Below are 14,472 nucleotides of genomic sequence, written 5' to 3' on the forward strand. Positions count from 1 at the left end.
TGGCCTGCAGAGCGCCTCCTAGCGGGCGGGAGGCCAGTATCTTCATTATGGATCAGGGCCCCAGGGCCTGACCCTGCTGGACAGCTGTTACCAGTAGGAGGACCCTGGCAGGTTGGGGCGGGGGCGGGCTGCCAAACTGGTAGCTAATAGTTAAGCGGATGTCAGATGAGGGAAATGAAAAGGGGCGGTGGGAGGATGAAGCGATGGAGGGCTGTTATTTGGTCATTGGCCCTCAGCTCCAAAACCATGCTGTCTGCTGCCCGATAATGGAGCTGGGCCCTGTAGACTTTTCTCCTCTGCCAATTGGCATTATGTTAAACTTTGGTGGTGCCGCAGGGACGCGGTGGGGGCGGGGGGAGTGGGCGTGGTCTTCTTCCAGGTTCTGTGTCGGGTGGAAGCCTGGGTGAGCTGCCCTGGGTGCCCTGTGGTGGTGCAGGTGGCTCACAGGCCAGTGGACCAGGGACCCAGAGTGTGGAGGGGCTCTGTGCGGGGCCTGGTGGACATTCGTTGTTGTGTTCCCACAGCCCTCCCCAGAGGCTGCCCTGGTCCCTGTGATGCTCTGCAGATGGGGCTGGTTTTGATCCTGCCCTTCAGAAAGGGAGTGATTTCCCAGCCCTGGGCACATTCAAGAGCCTCTTGCGTCACCTGCCCAGGCAGGTGGAAGCCCAGATGACCCCCGACCCTGCCAGCTGCACACGCCATCCTTCATGACACTTTATTCTCCGGGTGCCCCGGGACCGGCCCCCCGCCCCTTCCAGGTGCTGCCGTCAGCCTTCCTGCGCCCTCACTGCCCAGCACCCGTTTGTGGGACTCCACGAGGGGGCGCCCGAGACCGCTGCTCAGAGCTCCATGCGCTGTCAGGAATGGGCGGCCAGGCTCGCAGCCCCTTGAGTCCAGGATGCTAGTGGAGTTGGTGGGAGGAGGAGGCACTGTCCAGGAAGGGCTGCTGTGCACAGCAGGGGTGGGGGCGGGGCTGGGCTGGAGCTTGAGCCACCCAGGCCTCCCAGGCCCCTACTCCCTGCAAGGGAGCAGATGTTGGGCTGAGGGTGGCGGGCAAGACCATTTCTGAGATGGAGGGGTTCAGAAGACCAGCCCTCCTGGCCTTCCCAACCCCTCTGGATGTGGGCCAGGACCCAGTCCACTACGCTGCTGCTGGGGCCGTCTGCTGGCTGGCGGCGTGGGCTGTCCTGGCCGCGGGCAGTCGGGTGGGGAGCACGGCTGGGCAGGCTGGGGTGCCCCTGTCTCTCTTCCCAGCTGCTGGTGCTGGGTGAGGGGCTGCCGTCCTTGGGGTCCCTCAGGCTCCTGGCTCCCCTAGGTTCCTTATTCCTCAGGACGGCTTCTTCGAGGCTGTGGGAAGTGGACCGAGGTTAGACCAGGAGGCGCAGTGGTGGCCTTGTGTGTCCTCTTTGTCAGCAACACTGGGCTCTCACCCAGGGCCTTGTGGGCAGTTTCTGGGAACTCAAGAGCCCACACTTGTTTGCAACAGCAACGGACACCGGGGCAGGGTGGCCCGATTGGAGGGTGAGCCTTGGGAATTTGGTGGAAGCACAGACCCTCTCTCCAGGTGTGTGATCCTAGAATCGGCCTGGCCCCGATGCCTCCCTTGCCACCTTGCAGAGGGTCTGGGACATTCTGGATAAGCCGAGCTCACGGGGAAATGCTCTCAGAATCCCCAAGACATGGGCTAGGTGCTTCCATGGGCCTGCCTCTGCGGCCACAGGGAAGGGGCATCTGGTCCTTGAGACCCTTACAGGTGGGACCTGCCGAGATGCTGGGCTTCAGGCCCATCTCTGATGCAGAACCAGCTCTAGGTTCTAGGTCAGACAGAACAGGTTGGAATCCTGACCCCACGTACCAGCTCCGTAACCCTGGGCAAGTTACCCCATCTCTGAGCCTCAGTTTCCCCATCTGTGAAACAGTGTTGATTCATCACTGGGCTGGGTCACGAGGCCCAAAGGCAGTAACGACTGGACGCTGTCTTGAACCGCTCCATGCGCACAAGATGCAAGGCCGCTGCCCCTGGCGCTGAGCCATGTGGCACAAACTGGGCAAGGGTCCTGTTCTCACTGATCACCCCTGTGGGTGCTGGGGGCCGTGGATGCCTGCTGGGGAGGCCCTGCCCTGGCCCGGGTTGGGGGGTGAGGGTGGGAGCGGGCTTGACTCAGTGTGGGGGGGGGGGCGGACACGGCGCACCCCTTTGGACCGCGCCCACCAGGACAGCTTCCAAAAATGCCCAGCGGGATGTGCCACGAGATCACACAGGCGTGCTGGCCTCCTCCACCGCTCACCCGGCAAACACAGGCTGCGGTCACCTTCCCGGCAACAGTGGCGCATTGTGGCGGCCACAGCCCAGCCTGCGACGCAGGCCTGCTTGGACAAACACCAGGCAGCATGCAGTATCAGCTAGCTCAGGCGTTCTAAGGCTCTCGTGGGCGCCTGGAGGCCTGGCCTGAGCTGCCACTGTGGCCGGAGCAGGAAGTGGGAGGATGTCCTGATACCCGAGGCTGGAGCGGGGGGGTGGGGGAAGCCCAGAGGTACCACCCTTGGCGAGCACGCGAATGGCCCCCGAACCCCCAGAGGGAACAAACACACCCACACCCTGGGGCAGCACCCTCTGCTGCTGCTCCTCTTGGAAGGTGCACAAGAGGGTCCAGGAGTGCCCACCCCGTCCCGGTGGGACTGGGAGAGGGGGAGGGGTTCAGGACCACCAGGCCTGGGGGTCGCTCGTGGCCCAGGACGCCCCTTCTCCCCTGTGACAACGAGGACGATACGACCATCCTCGGCTGTGTCCCTGGAATCTCACGCTAGCCCTGGTATCGCCCCTTTTCCAGAGGGAAACAGGCTGGGGGTGAAAGGGCCAGCCCGCGAGGAGGAGGAAGTGGAGTCAGGGTTCACGCAGGCCTGACCCGGGTCTCTGTTATGGGGCTGCTCCGGGAGAGGCTCCAGGGCTGGCTGCTGGGCTCCAAGTAGCCAGAAAGGTGGAGTGGGGGCATCAGTGCTGTGGCCGCCCCGCCCAGCCATGGCCGCCCACCTTTGCTCCACTGGTCTGAGGCCCGCTTCCTCTTCTGTGGGCCCCGCCCACGCTCCGTGGCGCAGAACCCCCTGGGTCCCTCGGCTGGCAAGCTCCGCGTGGCCCCCGCCTCGGTGCTCAGCCCCACCTGATGGGGTGGGGGTGTGGTCATGCTGAGGAACGTCCCCGAAGCCTGGGGCGGCCCTGGTGCCCCCACCCCACCCCGCTGTGTGGCCGGGCACCCACCTCGCTGTCCGAGGTGTCTGGCTTGTCTAGCTCATCCGACTCCGGCCGCTGTCCTTGGGCTTTGCTGAGCTCTGCAGGAGGCAGGGTGTGGGTCAGGCCAGGCAGGTGGCCTGGGAGTCTAGCGGAAGCACAGGTCTCTAACCTGCCGTACTAGACCAGTGGCAACGACTCTTCAGATGAGGAAACTGAGGCACAGAGGGACCGAGGAACCTGCCCTGGGGTCGAATCCAGGCCCAGTGTCTCCAGCACCCGTACAATGACCCCACCGGCTGGGGTGTCCCCTGGCTTGGTTGCTGGGTGACGGTGAACTCCCTACCTGCCCGGAAGCCCTAATTGTTAAGATGCTTTCCCTTCACTGCCTGTGGTCAGAAACATGCCCTCCCTGAGCCCCCAACTGCTTTCTGGGTCTGTAGGTGGGGGGAACCAAGTCCAAGACCCAGGGTTTGGTTGGTCAGGCCCAGGGGGCTGAGCCAGGTCCCGGGACAGGGCCCCCCAGCTGATGCTGACCACTGCACCTCCCTCCCCACTGTGGTACCACTTCCTGTGGTCTCGTGACGTCAGTACTCATCCTCACCCGGGTGGCCGTCTCCATCAGGCCTTTGCAGGCAGGGGGGCGGCCTCGGCCTCCCTGTGTCCTCATCTCCTGGCCCCCGTGGAGAGGGCAGGCTGGGGCCTGGGAGAGAATGTGAGGGCTCCTGGGGGGGAAGCAAGTAAGTGACTTGAGTTCACATGGAGCAACTTCCCTGCCCTCGCCCGGCTTTGGGCGCAGCCTGCGGGACCCTGGCCGGGGCTGGAGGGTCAGCCGTCTCCCGTGCGGCGTGACTCAGGCGGCCAGGCTCTCCCCCTGAGAACCGGCTGGTGGAACAGAGGGAGGAGAGCAGCCCAGGGCCGCTGGGTGCTCTGGGTGGGGCGCCTGGAGGCCAGGAACAGGGCTTGGCCCCTTACCGTGGAAGTCGGAGGCTCTTCGGCCCCCTCGGTGCCGTTGCCGAGTCCCTGGACCCCAGGCTGTGCAGCGGGCTGTACTCCCTGGGGTGGTTTGGGGCTGGGCGTGTGGGCACCTGGGGGGCTGAGTGATCCTGCCTGGCTGGCAGGTTTGGGGGCGCCGTCCCGGCCCCGGCCCCACTCCGAGAGGTCCAGGGGCTTGTCTGGGACATAGTCCTGTGTGGCCGAGGCCTCCTTTGCCCCGGGACTGCCTGGGCCTGCGGGCTGTGGGTGCTGCCCTCTGGGCAGGGCTGCCCCGGCCGCCCCGACCCCGGGACCCTCGGAGCGGAGGCCGGCAGGCGGGGAGGGTGGCGCCTTCCCCGGCACCGGTGGGCCCTTCAGCCCGGCACCGCCCGCCCGCCCCCGCGCCCACAGCTGCTGGGCCAGGAGCAGGTGCAGCGCTCCCTCCAGCCGCGGGTCCCGCACGCCCGCCAGGGTGCCTGGCAGGCCCAGCAGACCCGCGGGCTCCTCCCAGGCCTCCGCCTCCCCGGCCTTGAGGCCCGGGGTCTGGGGGCCGCTGTGAGGGCTCCTACGGGGTAGGGCCAGGTGGCGGTTCAGGTGGCAGAGGTGGTCAGCCTGGAGGGAGTGCTTCGGGGACTCGCAGGGCTTGGCAGAGGGCAGAGAAGCCTGCAGGAAGCTGTGGGCGAGGAGGAGCCCGCTGACCACGGCCCACGGTCACCCCCGTTTCACAGGGAGGACCGGGGCCCAGGGAGGTGAGGCGAGCGCCCAGTCACACGGTGGGTAGTGGGGAGGGGAACGCCCGGGCCCCCACCGGCAGAGTTGACCTGGGGGGTCTGGGGGCTCTGAGGAGGGACCCGGCCACCAGGGCCTCTCCCTCTTCTGGGCGTCGGCTGCCTGCCCAGTCCCCTAGAGTGCCCAGCCCACCCGTGGGCCCACTGCAGCCCCGCCCCCAGTCTCCTCTCAGACGCTGAGAGTGGTCTCAGACCAGGATGAGAGCCTTTGCGTGGGCTCTTCTGCGGGGGTTCTCGGTCCCCATCTCTAACCCCCATGTACCCCCAGTCTTGCTCTGGCCATTCAGGAGATGGCCACGTGGGAACTGTGCTCCGGGCAGGGTAGCTGGGAAGGCCAAGCCAGGGAAGGGTGGGGCTCCTGAAGGGATAAAGGGAGGGGCTCCCCTGGGCTACTGGCCCCTCCCCAAAGGTGGGACCAGAGTAGGAGACTGGGCGCCCGACTGAGGCTGCTCCCGGTGGCGGCGGTGGGCTGGGCCTCACCTGTCCAGCGGGAGGCTGTGCTCTCCAGGCGGGCTTGGGGGGCTGCTCCTGGGGGGCGGCAGTGGGGACGTCCCATTGACGGATCCCCGGTTGGCGGAGCAGGCCCGAGACCCTGGCCGCACCACGGCGATGGTCCCGTGTAGCTGGTTGGAGATGTGCTGGGGGCTCTGCACGGGGTGGATGGGTCAGCCTGGGTGGGGTTGGCTGCTGCCCTCTGCCCTTTTCTCTGTGCGACCTTGGGCAGGTCACCCACCCACTCTGAGCCTCGCCTCCACCCATGTCACAAGGAGCTCAGGGGTCCCTGCTTGGCACGGGCCATGTGCGTGGCACACAGCAGTGCTGGCGGCTGCCAGCCTCCTGCCTCGGGCTGCCCGGGGAGAGGAAGGAGTGGGCTCCGGGTCCCTCTCCCTCACCATGCCCGGGGCCCGGGGCTCAGGCAGGTTGGCACCCGGGGAGATTTTGGCTACTGGAGACGTCCCGTACCCCACCGGCCTTTCTGTGGGAGGAGAAACAGAGGGCAGGATGGTTGGGAGGTGCTCAGAGGGGCCAGCTCAGTGCAGAGGGCTCCCCGGTCCTGGGGCTCCAGCCTCCTGGCCTCCCCCGCCCCCCAACAGCCCCTCCTCCCCGTGGACCCGCACCTGCGTGGCCATCCTCCATCTCCTCATGGCCTTCCAGTGGCTTCTCAGTGACGGCCTTCCGGGTGCCCAGGGAGGGGAACAGCAGGGGTGACGTGGGGTCTGGGGCGCCCTCCCTGAACTGGGGCTTGGCCCTGTCTCGAGAGGGGAGGCAAGGACAGGGTGGGTAAGGGAGGACAGTGTCCCAGAGGCGATCAGAAAGGCCAGGGCACCCTCCTGGGGACCCAGGTGACCAGGAAAGACCACCATGGTCGGCTCACACCGATGTCCCGTGGAGCCCAGGCATCAGAGCTGCCGTGGGTGCTGGGGCCCAGCTCTGCTTCCAGGACCTGTGCTTGCAGACCAGGGGAGGTCGCACCTGCTCTGCGGAGCTGGCCTGCGGGAGCCCCTCCCCTCTGTGCTGCGTGCCCGGGGCCCGTGGACGTGCTGGGTGCCTGCTGTGGCTGCGGTGTGCGGGGTAAGGGTTGCTGGGCCCTGGTGCCTCCTCCACTCACCCTGGGCCCCGGAGCTGCTTCACCTCCTCCTTCAAGGCATCATTTTCCTCCTGCAGCCGGGTCAGCTCGGTTGCTGCAGAAAGCGCTGATTAGGAGGGACTGGGGGAGGGGAAGCAGGGCAGGGTGGGGCCCTCACAGCCTCCAGGAGTCCCTCCTGTCCTGGCCCCAGACCCCAGGGACACCCCCTCCCCGCGCCGAGAGAAAGGGGCGTGTCCTCATCGGCAGACCCTATGAGATGTCAGGGCTCCGCAGGACCCTCCTCATCATGGGAAGGTGGGAGCTGAGGCCCCGAGAGGACAGGGACGCCCCCTGCCTGGGTAACTGACCAGTGGGGGGCATGTGGGCGCCAGCGGGGGACTTGGCACCACTTGTCTGTGAGTTGGGGTGTGGGTGTCCCCCCCCACCGATGGCGCAGCCCAGATCGCCTCTTCCCCTTTCCCCGAGACCCCTCGTCGGGCTGAGCGGGCCCTGGGGGGTCGCCGGCCCCCACGGGAGGGACGCCCGGGGGCCGGGCTCACTGAGGAGGAAGACATGCTGCAGGCTCTGGAGCAGGGAGCTCTCGAACTCCTGCTGCTTCTTCCTGGCCAGCTCCTGGGTGACCATGCAGCGGTCGCACAGGCCGGCCCGCAGCCTGCGGGGGCGAGGAGGCGAGAGGCCGCTCTGAGCAGGGAGCCTGGGACCCGCACTGCCCCCGTCCCTGGACGAGCCCTGCCTTTCCCAAAGTGTGTTCCGTGGGAGCCCCGCCTCACCCCTCCCCTGGGGGCTAAGCCCTCCGTGCGCCGTTGAGTTTGGGAAGGAACCTTGAGAATGCAATTGACTTAAGGCTCTGAGACGTCCTGCGGTGGTTTAGTTTATGCGTTCTCCGCAGAACCCTCTTGGGCTTCCCTGTGCGCCCCGCCCGCATCGTGAGCGCGGCCTTAGGCGCCCCCACCTGTTCTCCAGCGCCCGCAGGTTCTCCTTCAGCGCCCTCTGCTGCTCCCTGAGCTGGCGGTTCTTGGCACAGAGCTCCTCCGCCCTCTGGGCGTCCCTGTGTGTGTGTGGGGGATGGGCCACGGTGCGCGTGCTGCTCTGCTGGGGCCCCGCGCTGCCCCGCCAGCCTCTCCCGTGGTGGCCTGGGACTGCCTTGAGAAGTGGGGCCTCGCGAGGGCAATGCCAGCACGCCCAAGCGAGAGTGTTGGCGGCCTCCCTGGGGACCCTGTCTCATCCATGTGACACCGGCAGCCTCATCTGTGCAATGGGGACCTGGGGAGCCGGCCAGCGGGTCTCCCGGACTCACGACGAGTCCTCCTGTTGATAATGATTGGTCCCGGAGGCGCCCTGCATGGACGCGGCTTGCCCAGCCCCCTGGAGGGTCCCTGTTCACTGGGGGAGGGGCTTGGACCTTGGACCAGAGACTCCCCCACCCCCCAAGCCGAGCCTCAGTGTCTGCTTCTGCATCACAGCTGGTGGCCGTTCCGGGGCCCTGGGGCTGTGGGCATGCGCGTGAACGGCTCCCCATCTGCTGGCCCAGGGCCTGTCCTCACTCACCGGCACCTCTCTGAGTTCAGTTCCAGAAGCTTGTTCTGCAGGCCTGGAGGAGTGAGGAAAGGAGCAGCGGGTCAGGCCCAGACGTGCTGCCACCCCTGCAGCAGAGCTGGGGCGTTTCCTGTCCCCAGTTGTCTGGCAGGGCCCTCTCCAGACGCCTGCCGCCTGCCTGGGTCCCCTCACTGACTCCCTGAGGTCGCCCCCTCGGCGGGCTCCCAGTCTGCACCTGCTGACAGCTTCCGCCGCCTCTCCTGGCTGCCTGGGACCCTGTCCGGGCCCAGCCTCTCCCCTCCCTGAGGTCTCTGGCTCTGGTGTCTGGCTGGAGATGGGGAGGGACCCTGATGCTGGGAGTGACCAGCTACCTGGCCAAGTCCCAAGAGGAATGTTTTTTGGGTGCTGCCAGAGTTGAAATAAAATGGGCCCTTGGGGGAGACCCCAGCAGACCCCCTCTTCCCCACCTCATTGTGGTCTGGCTTGGGCCCTAGGCTAGCCCAAGCAGCCCCTGCCCCTCTGGGTCTCTGGGGAAGGTGACCCAGGCCCTTTCGGGCTTCAGGGTGTCTGTGAGTACTCTCAGAAAGGTCTCGGGAGGGTCTGGCCCGGGCACTGGAGTGAAGGGAGTGGTGTGGCTGCAGCCCTGTTGCCGGCAGGAAAATCAGACAGATGTGTCGCCCGGGCAGACCTCAGCCTGGGTGTCCTGGAGGGGAGTAGAGGGATTTCAGCTCAGCACCCTGGAAAGCTCCAGACAGGCCTCTGGAGCCCTGAGATCCCATTGCTAGTAGGGAAGTAGGTGATCTTCCTTTTGGGGGACACTGAGGTCCCCACCTTGGGAAAGGGGCCGGTTTTGGCCAGAGCTTCTCGGCTCTCTGTGACCAGGCTGGCTTTTTGTTTTCGCTCTGATGCTAGCTGACCATTCAGGGACCACCCATCCAGGGCTGCGATCGGGGGTGCTGGTCTGAGGCTGGGCTCCTGACCGCTTGCAGCTCTGGGCTCTGGGTCAGGACTCTCCTTCTGGGCCTGGAAGCCAAGGTCCCCAGGTTTGGCGAGATTTGGAAGCGGTGTGTGGGAGACCCCCGGCCTGGCTTTGGCCCTTAGACTGCTGTCCGGGTGAGGGTTTGTCCATCCCAAGCCGCTCACCCGTGATCTCATTCTCATGGACGTCCTTCAGCCTGTTTAGCGACTCCATGAAGCTCTCCATGGCTTCCCGTGGCCCTGGCCCTGGCCCTGGCCCAGGCCCCTCTGTGCTCCAGGTGTAGGGGTGGCCCCTTGGCCTCTACCGCCCCTCCGTTTCCAGCCTGTGGAGCAGAAAGTGCAGAGACGGTCACATTAGCTCAGGAAGGGCCTGTGGGATGTAGGGTCCAGCAGTAGCCTGGAGAGGAGGTGGGTGCCGGTCCCGGTGGGTGTGGGAGTCCTGTCTGGTGACCACCCACTGGGTCATGTCCATACCTGAGGGGCACATAGAGGGATGGGACATTCTCACTTAATCTCAACTACCTAATCCTGTCCTCACAGCAAAGCAGATGCCTGAAGGCATCAGTTCCCGCTTGGTGCTGGGACTACAACGGTGCATGCGATGCGTGTTGATGAGGCCCCAGACTGGAGATGCCCATGCCTGCCCCCAGCCAGCGGGTCAGTCAGCCAGGGTGCGTTCATCCAATGGGAGAGCCCACTCAGTGGGATCCAGGTGCCCGCAGTGACATGGATGGCCCCGTGGGGCCATGGCGGGGGCTTTGGGGGCCGGCTGGTTGTTTTCCCTGCAGGAGCTGGTGACCATGCATAGGTGGAAGTCTACCCAGCCGCCCCTTGTGGCCTGGGCCCTTTTTCCTGCCTGTGTTTCACCTCCATGAAGTGTTTGCTGAAAATTAAGAGTGTGGGGTTGAGAGCCTAAGCTGGGAGTTGGACAAACTTTGCCCGCAGTGTGACCACCGTGAGCTCTGGCCCCTCTGAGCCACGCTTTCTTCCTTCTGGCAGTGGCCACGGTGCCTTTCTAGTGGGCACTGGTGAGTATCCTGCGGGGTCCCATGGGGTCCAGCTCCTCGGAGCTAGGTGTGAGGCCGGGGCTCAGCCCAGTGACAGCTTCCTTACCATGGTGCCAGGCACCACCCTCCACCAGGTGAGAGCCCCTCAGTCCTTGTGGCAGACCTCTGGTGGTGGGTACCGAGGCCACCATTGCCCGCCACTGTCCAGCTCTGTGTCACCATCTGTCACAGAGCTGGGAGTCAGACACACAGCTCACAGAGCCAGATCAGCGCAGATGCCACCAGCAAAGACCCCCACCATCACTGTCTCCAGGCCAGGTGGTGGCAGCCCCTCTGTTCCCTCCTTGTCCTCAGCCTGAGGAGCCCTGGGGGTCAGCTGACCCTGAAAATGAGCGTCTGGGGTCCTGGCACTCCCGACTCACCTGCCGGCACCCTACCCCGATCTGTCAGCAGCGGTTCTTGGTTTGCCTTCTGTACACTCCCGGAACCTGCCCCAGAGCCTCACCTTTCTTTCTTTCATGGCGCCTGCCTGGCCCAAGCCACCACCCCACTGCTGGTGCACTGCCGGCTCTGTATTGGCCCCCCCACCTTCCATGCCTCTCCCCAGGAGGCACTCTCTGCACAAGCCCTGGGGACCTCTGCTCAAAGCTCCCTGAGGGAGGTCATGCCTGATTCCCCCAGGGCACACTGAGGGAGAGGCGTGGTCTCGCTTGCATTTCAAAGTTTGCCCCAGGACTGGAGTGTTTGCAGCAACAGTCCCCAAACTGGAAACCCTCAAATGGTGGCAGGAGCAGTGATGTCCCATGCCATTATGGTTCCGACACCGCAGAGTGGGGGGTGCCCGCTGTGGGATTCACTCACCGGGAGTGCAGAAGAGGCAGAACTGCTCTGGGCTCTCAGAAGTTGAGGTGGCGGGCACCCTGGGGAGGTGGGATCAGTAACTGAGGCGAGCAGGCCCTGTGATCCCATGAGAAGCCAGGGGCCAGGGCAAGCTGCCTGAGGGGAGACTTGACAGTGGAGCCTGGCTTTCAACTGGGTCCTCGAACCCCAGGTCAAGGTCAGAGTACCGGGGAAGCCTCGACTTCGAGATGCGAGGCTGGGACCAGCAAGAGGACAGTGCGCAGTCCTGTGTCCCGTGCTGGCCACGGGAGCTGCCGGGCAGGGCCAAATGGGGTGTGCTGGGGGTGGGTGAGCGGCGGGAAGGTGGAGTTCCCCAGACTCACTGTAGACCGGCCTGGCTTCTGGGACACCCCCGAGCGACAGCCAGGGGAGTGGGGGCGTTGCCTGACGGCTCTGTGTCATGTGGGTGAGGGCTCTGGGAGCAAGGGGAGCTTGGGAGGGTCCCCCTCCTCGAGGTCGGGAGCCAGAGGGATGTCCTGGCAGGTTAGGGGAAAAGATGCTGAATTGCAGAGGCTGGGGGAGACCAGGGCTCGAGCGGGGTATACGTGACAAACCCGGCCCCACTTCCTGAACCCATCTAACCCTGATGATGTTGCAAGGAGCCCACTTTCCAGATGGGGAAACTGAGGCCCAGAGAGATCAAGTCACGCTCCCTGGCCACCCAGTGGGAAGCGGTGGTCGGGGCTTGAGTTCACTCTGGCGCTGAGGATGTGCCCTCACCGCCATGGGCCAGATATGCACTCCAGGTGGCCCTGCTCTGCCGGCTCTGCACTTCTTTATATTGCGGTGGGGCTTCTGGGAGATAAGACTGTGAGGGCCCCCCCACCCCCTCCCACCGTGGGCTCGGGCTCCTTGCAGGCTGGGGGAGGTTGGCCAGGGAGGGGCCGAGCCACTGCGCCTGAAATTCCACCCAGACCTGTCTGTCAGGTGGTTCTTCCCCATCAGAGCCGGAGCCTGCTGCCTGCTGCCGCATGTGGGCTGGGCCAATGCTCGGAAAGGAGCCGCCCCAGGGAGCCTGCAGTGCCCTTGGGGCTGGGAGAGGCTCTGTGGACACCAGGTCTGAGTGAGAGAGCAGCACCGTTCCCTATGCCAACGCTGTGGTGTGGAGGCCCTGTTGGTAAAGGCCCAGGGCACCCTCTGTCCCCCGTACCCCGGCTCCTGTCTGTATCCAAACCAACCCCAGCCACCCAGGGCCCCGCCTGGCTGCCCCTCTCGGGGTCTCTGATGGGCAGGGGGAGACACCCTCCTCCACGGTGGGCAGGGAAGCAGCATGGACATGGGTCCTGGGCAGGATGCGCAAGCGGCTGGGGGCACAGATGGAAGGGATGCATCCTGCTGGGAGCCCCCGCATTTCCCATCCAGGCCCTGGTGACAGTGCCATGGGGGTGGTGTGACTTCCCTGGGCAGGCAGGAGACAGAAGGGCGTTTGGCCTGTGAAGTAGACAGTCTCCTGGGGCCGCCCCTGTCCCAGCCCCACCCTCGGTGCGGGGAGGGTCCAAGGAAACAGCAGGAGGAGGAGGGAGGCGGGCCCCCACCCAAGGTGGACGTGGTGGCTGTGAGTAGGAAGAATCCCCTCTGTAGAAGTGCACAGGGTCTCCTGCCAGGGCTTGGGGGCCCAGCCCTCCCCGGTGGCTGCGCTGTTTGCCAGGTGTGCAGAGCCGCCGGGTGGGGCGCTGGGGGTTCAGGGAACTCCAGGCAGGAGGGCTCTCCCCCAGGCCTGTGGGGTGGGGCTCCGGGCTGCTGCCTCTGGGCCGGGGGGGCCTGCGTACAGGGGAGGGTGGCCCGACTTGCCGGCTGGGCTGGGGGTGGGCCTGGGAGCAGAGGCCTGAGAGCTGCTCCCCAGGGTCCTGCGGGGATCCCAGCCCCTCCTACTCGGGATGCTCAGGCTGGGAGGAGCCCCGGAAGGAGCAGGTGGGAGGGAAGGGCCGGGGGTCAGCTGCGCCAGTGACCCTGCCCACCTGCCACTCACACAGGGCAGAGGACCTCCAAGCCCACAGACCCCTGTCCTGCCGTTACCCTCTGCATGACTGGGACAAGTGCTTTACCTCTCTGAGCCTCAGTTTCCTCATCTGGGGGGTAATTCCATCCCCATATCAGGTTGTTGTTAGGCTCCACCAAGTAACGTGTGTCCAGGTGACATGTGTCCGGGTGACGTGTACTCAGCACGGGCAGGTGCTCAGTTAACTGCGAGTGGAGACCCTGCGTCCACCGCGTGCAGTGCCCCCACCAAGACCTCCCCCGCAGGCGGCCCCAGGAGTCCAGCGGTGCAGGTTACAGGAGCCCCTTCTCCCTCGGACAAGTTCAAGTGCCATTGCCACAAATGCCCTTTGCAAGAGGACAAAAACACCCCTCACCCTGAGTCCAGGGCAGAGGCCTCAGATTCCAGCAGTGATGGCACACACTCGTTCACTGAGCGGACACTCACAGGGTCCGCTGGGTCTTGGTGGCCGTGTCTGGGGGAGGTGCCCCCTGGACCCCCTGCACAGAGGAGGCCACCGAAGCGCCAGCTGTGGCCCTGGGCCGGGCTCTGCCTGGCTGAGCAGCAAAGCCCACGGCGGTGAGGCTCTTGCCTTGCTCCTGGGTCCACTGGGGCCCCAGACTCCTCACTGCCTGGCCGCCTTCCCTTGTTGGAGCCTCTTCTCCAGCAGGTCCCTCAGGTGCAGGAGCACCCAGCCCCCGATTATGCTCCTTCTCTGCCACTCATCTGTCTACCCACCTTCCCGTAACACAAGGACAATGACACAGCAGTAACAATAGCGGTGGCCTCGGTTTCCGGAGCGTCCAGTCAGCCAAGCACTGGGCCGGGGCTCTGCACGCCATGTGGCGTCTACTGCAGGGGCCCTGCAACGTCCCAGAGCTCCTCTGAAGAAGCGAAGTGACCCCAGGGACACTCAGCCTGCCTGTCACCAAGGGACCATGCAGGGCCAGGCACACCGTCCAAGCCCTTTGAATGTTCTTGGCACGAGCATTTATGGAGCACCTGCTGTGTGCCCAGGCTCGGCCCACACATGTGATTGGAGCTCGCCCGGCCTTCTGAGAAGGCTCTGCCTGTCCCATTCTACAGATTCAGGCACTGAGGCTCGAAGCAGGTAAGAGGCTCTAGTGTCTCTGTGTGGCCTCAGTGGTGATGGGTGAAGCCCCTTCCCTGGCAACTTTAGCCAAGTCACTGTCCCGGCTGTGCCTCAGTGTCCTGGGCCACAAAACAGACAGTGGGGTGTCCTGGCCCAGCTCCTGGAGGCTGGAGGGAGTCTGCGCCACCACCTTGGGCCGTCAGATCTCCTCGATGTGGTGGGCTTCCAGTGCCCATCGACCACAGGTGGTCAGGGGCCCGCCTGCCAGCCCCCACGTCCAGGCGCCCGGCAGGAGTGTCACGTGCAGTGAGTCACCGGGCTCATGTTGCCCACGGAGTGGCCCCGGCAGTCCCCAGTTTCCAGATGAGGAATCTGCAGCTCAGAGTGATGTCACCTGTCCACA

At 65.4% G+C, this 14,472-nt stretch overlaps 1 protein-coding gene across 1 annotated transcript; it reads right to left on the reverse strand.

The window, feature by feature from the left end:
* Window positions 1–701: 701 nt before the first annotated feature.
* Window positions 702–9,317, reverse strand: RBBP8NL (RBBP8 N-terminal like; the record flags this gene model as incomplete). Its single annotated transcript, XM_079719590.1, has 13 exons — window positions 702–1,347; window positions 3,032–3,158; window positions 3,257–3,327; window positions 3,831–3,951; window positions 4,202–4,874; window positions 5,470–5,636; window positions 5,883–5,965; window positions 6,108–6,238; window positions 6,599–6,671; window positions 7,117–7,229; window positions 7,530–7,625; window positions 8,126–8,168; window positions 9,257–9,317. The coding sequence occupies 13 exons, from the start codon at window positions 9,315–9,317 to the stop codon at window positions 1,328–1,330; spliced, it is 1,779 nt and encodes a 592-aa protein (XP_079575716.1). The 3' UTR covers window positions 702–1,327.
* Window positions 9,318–14,472: the final 5,155 nt, after the last annotated feature.

Source organism: Hyperoodon ampullatus (assembly GCF_949752795.1).
Source record: "Hyperoodon ampullatus genome assembly, chromosome: 14".
Lineage (NCBI taxonomy): Eukaryota > Metazoa > Chordata > Mammalia > Artiodactyla > Ziphiidae > Hyperoodon > Hyperoodon ampullatus.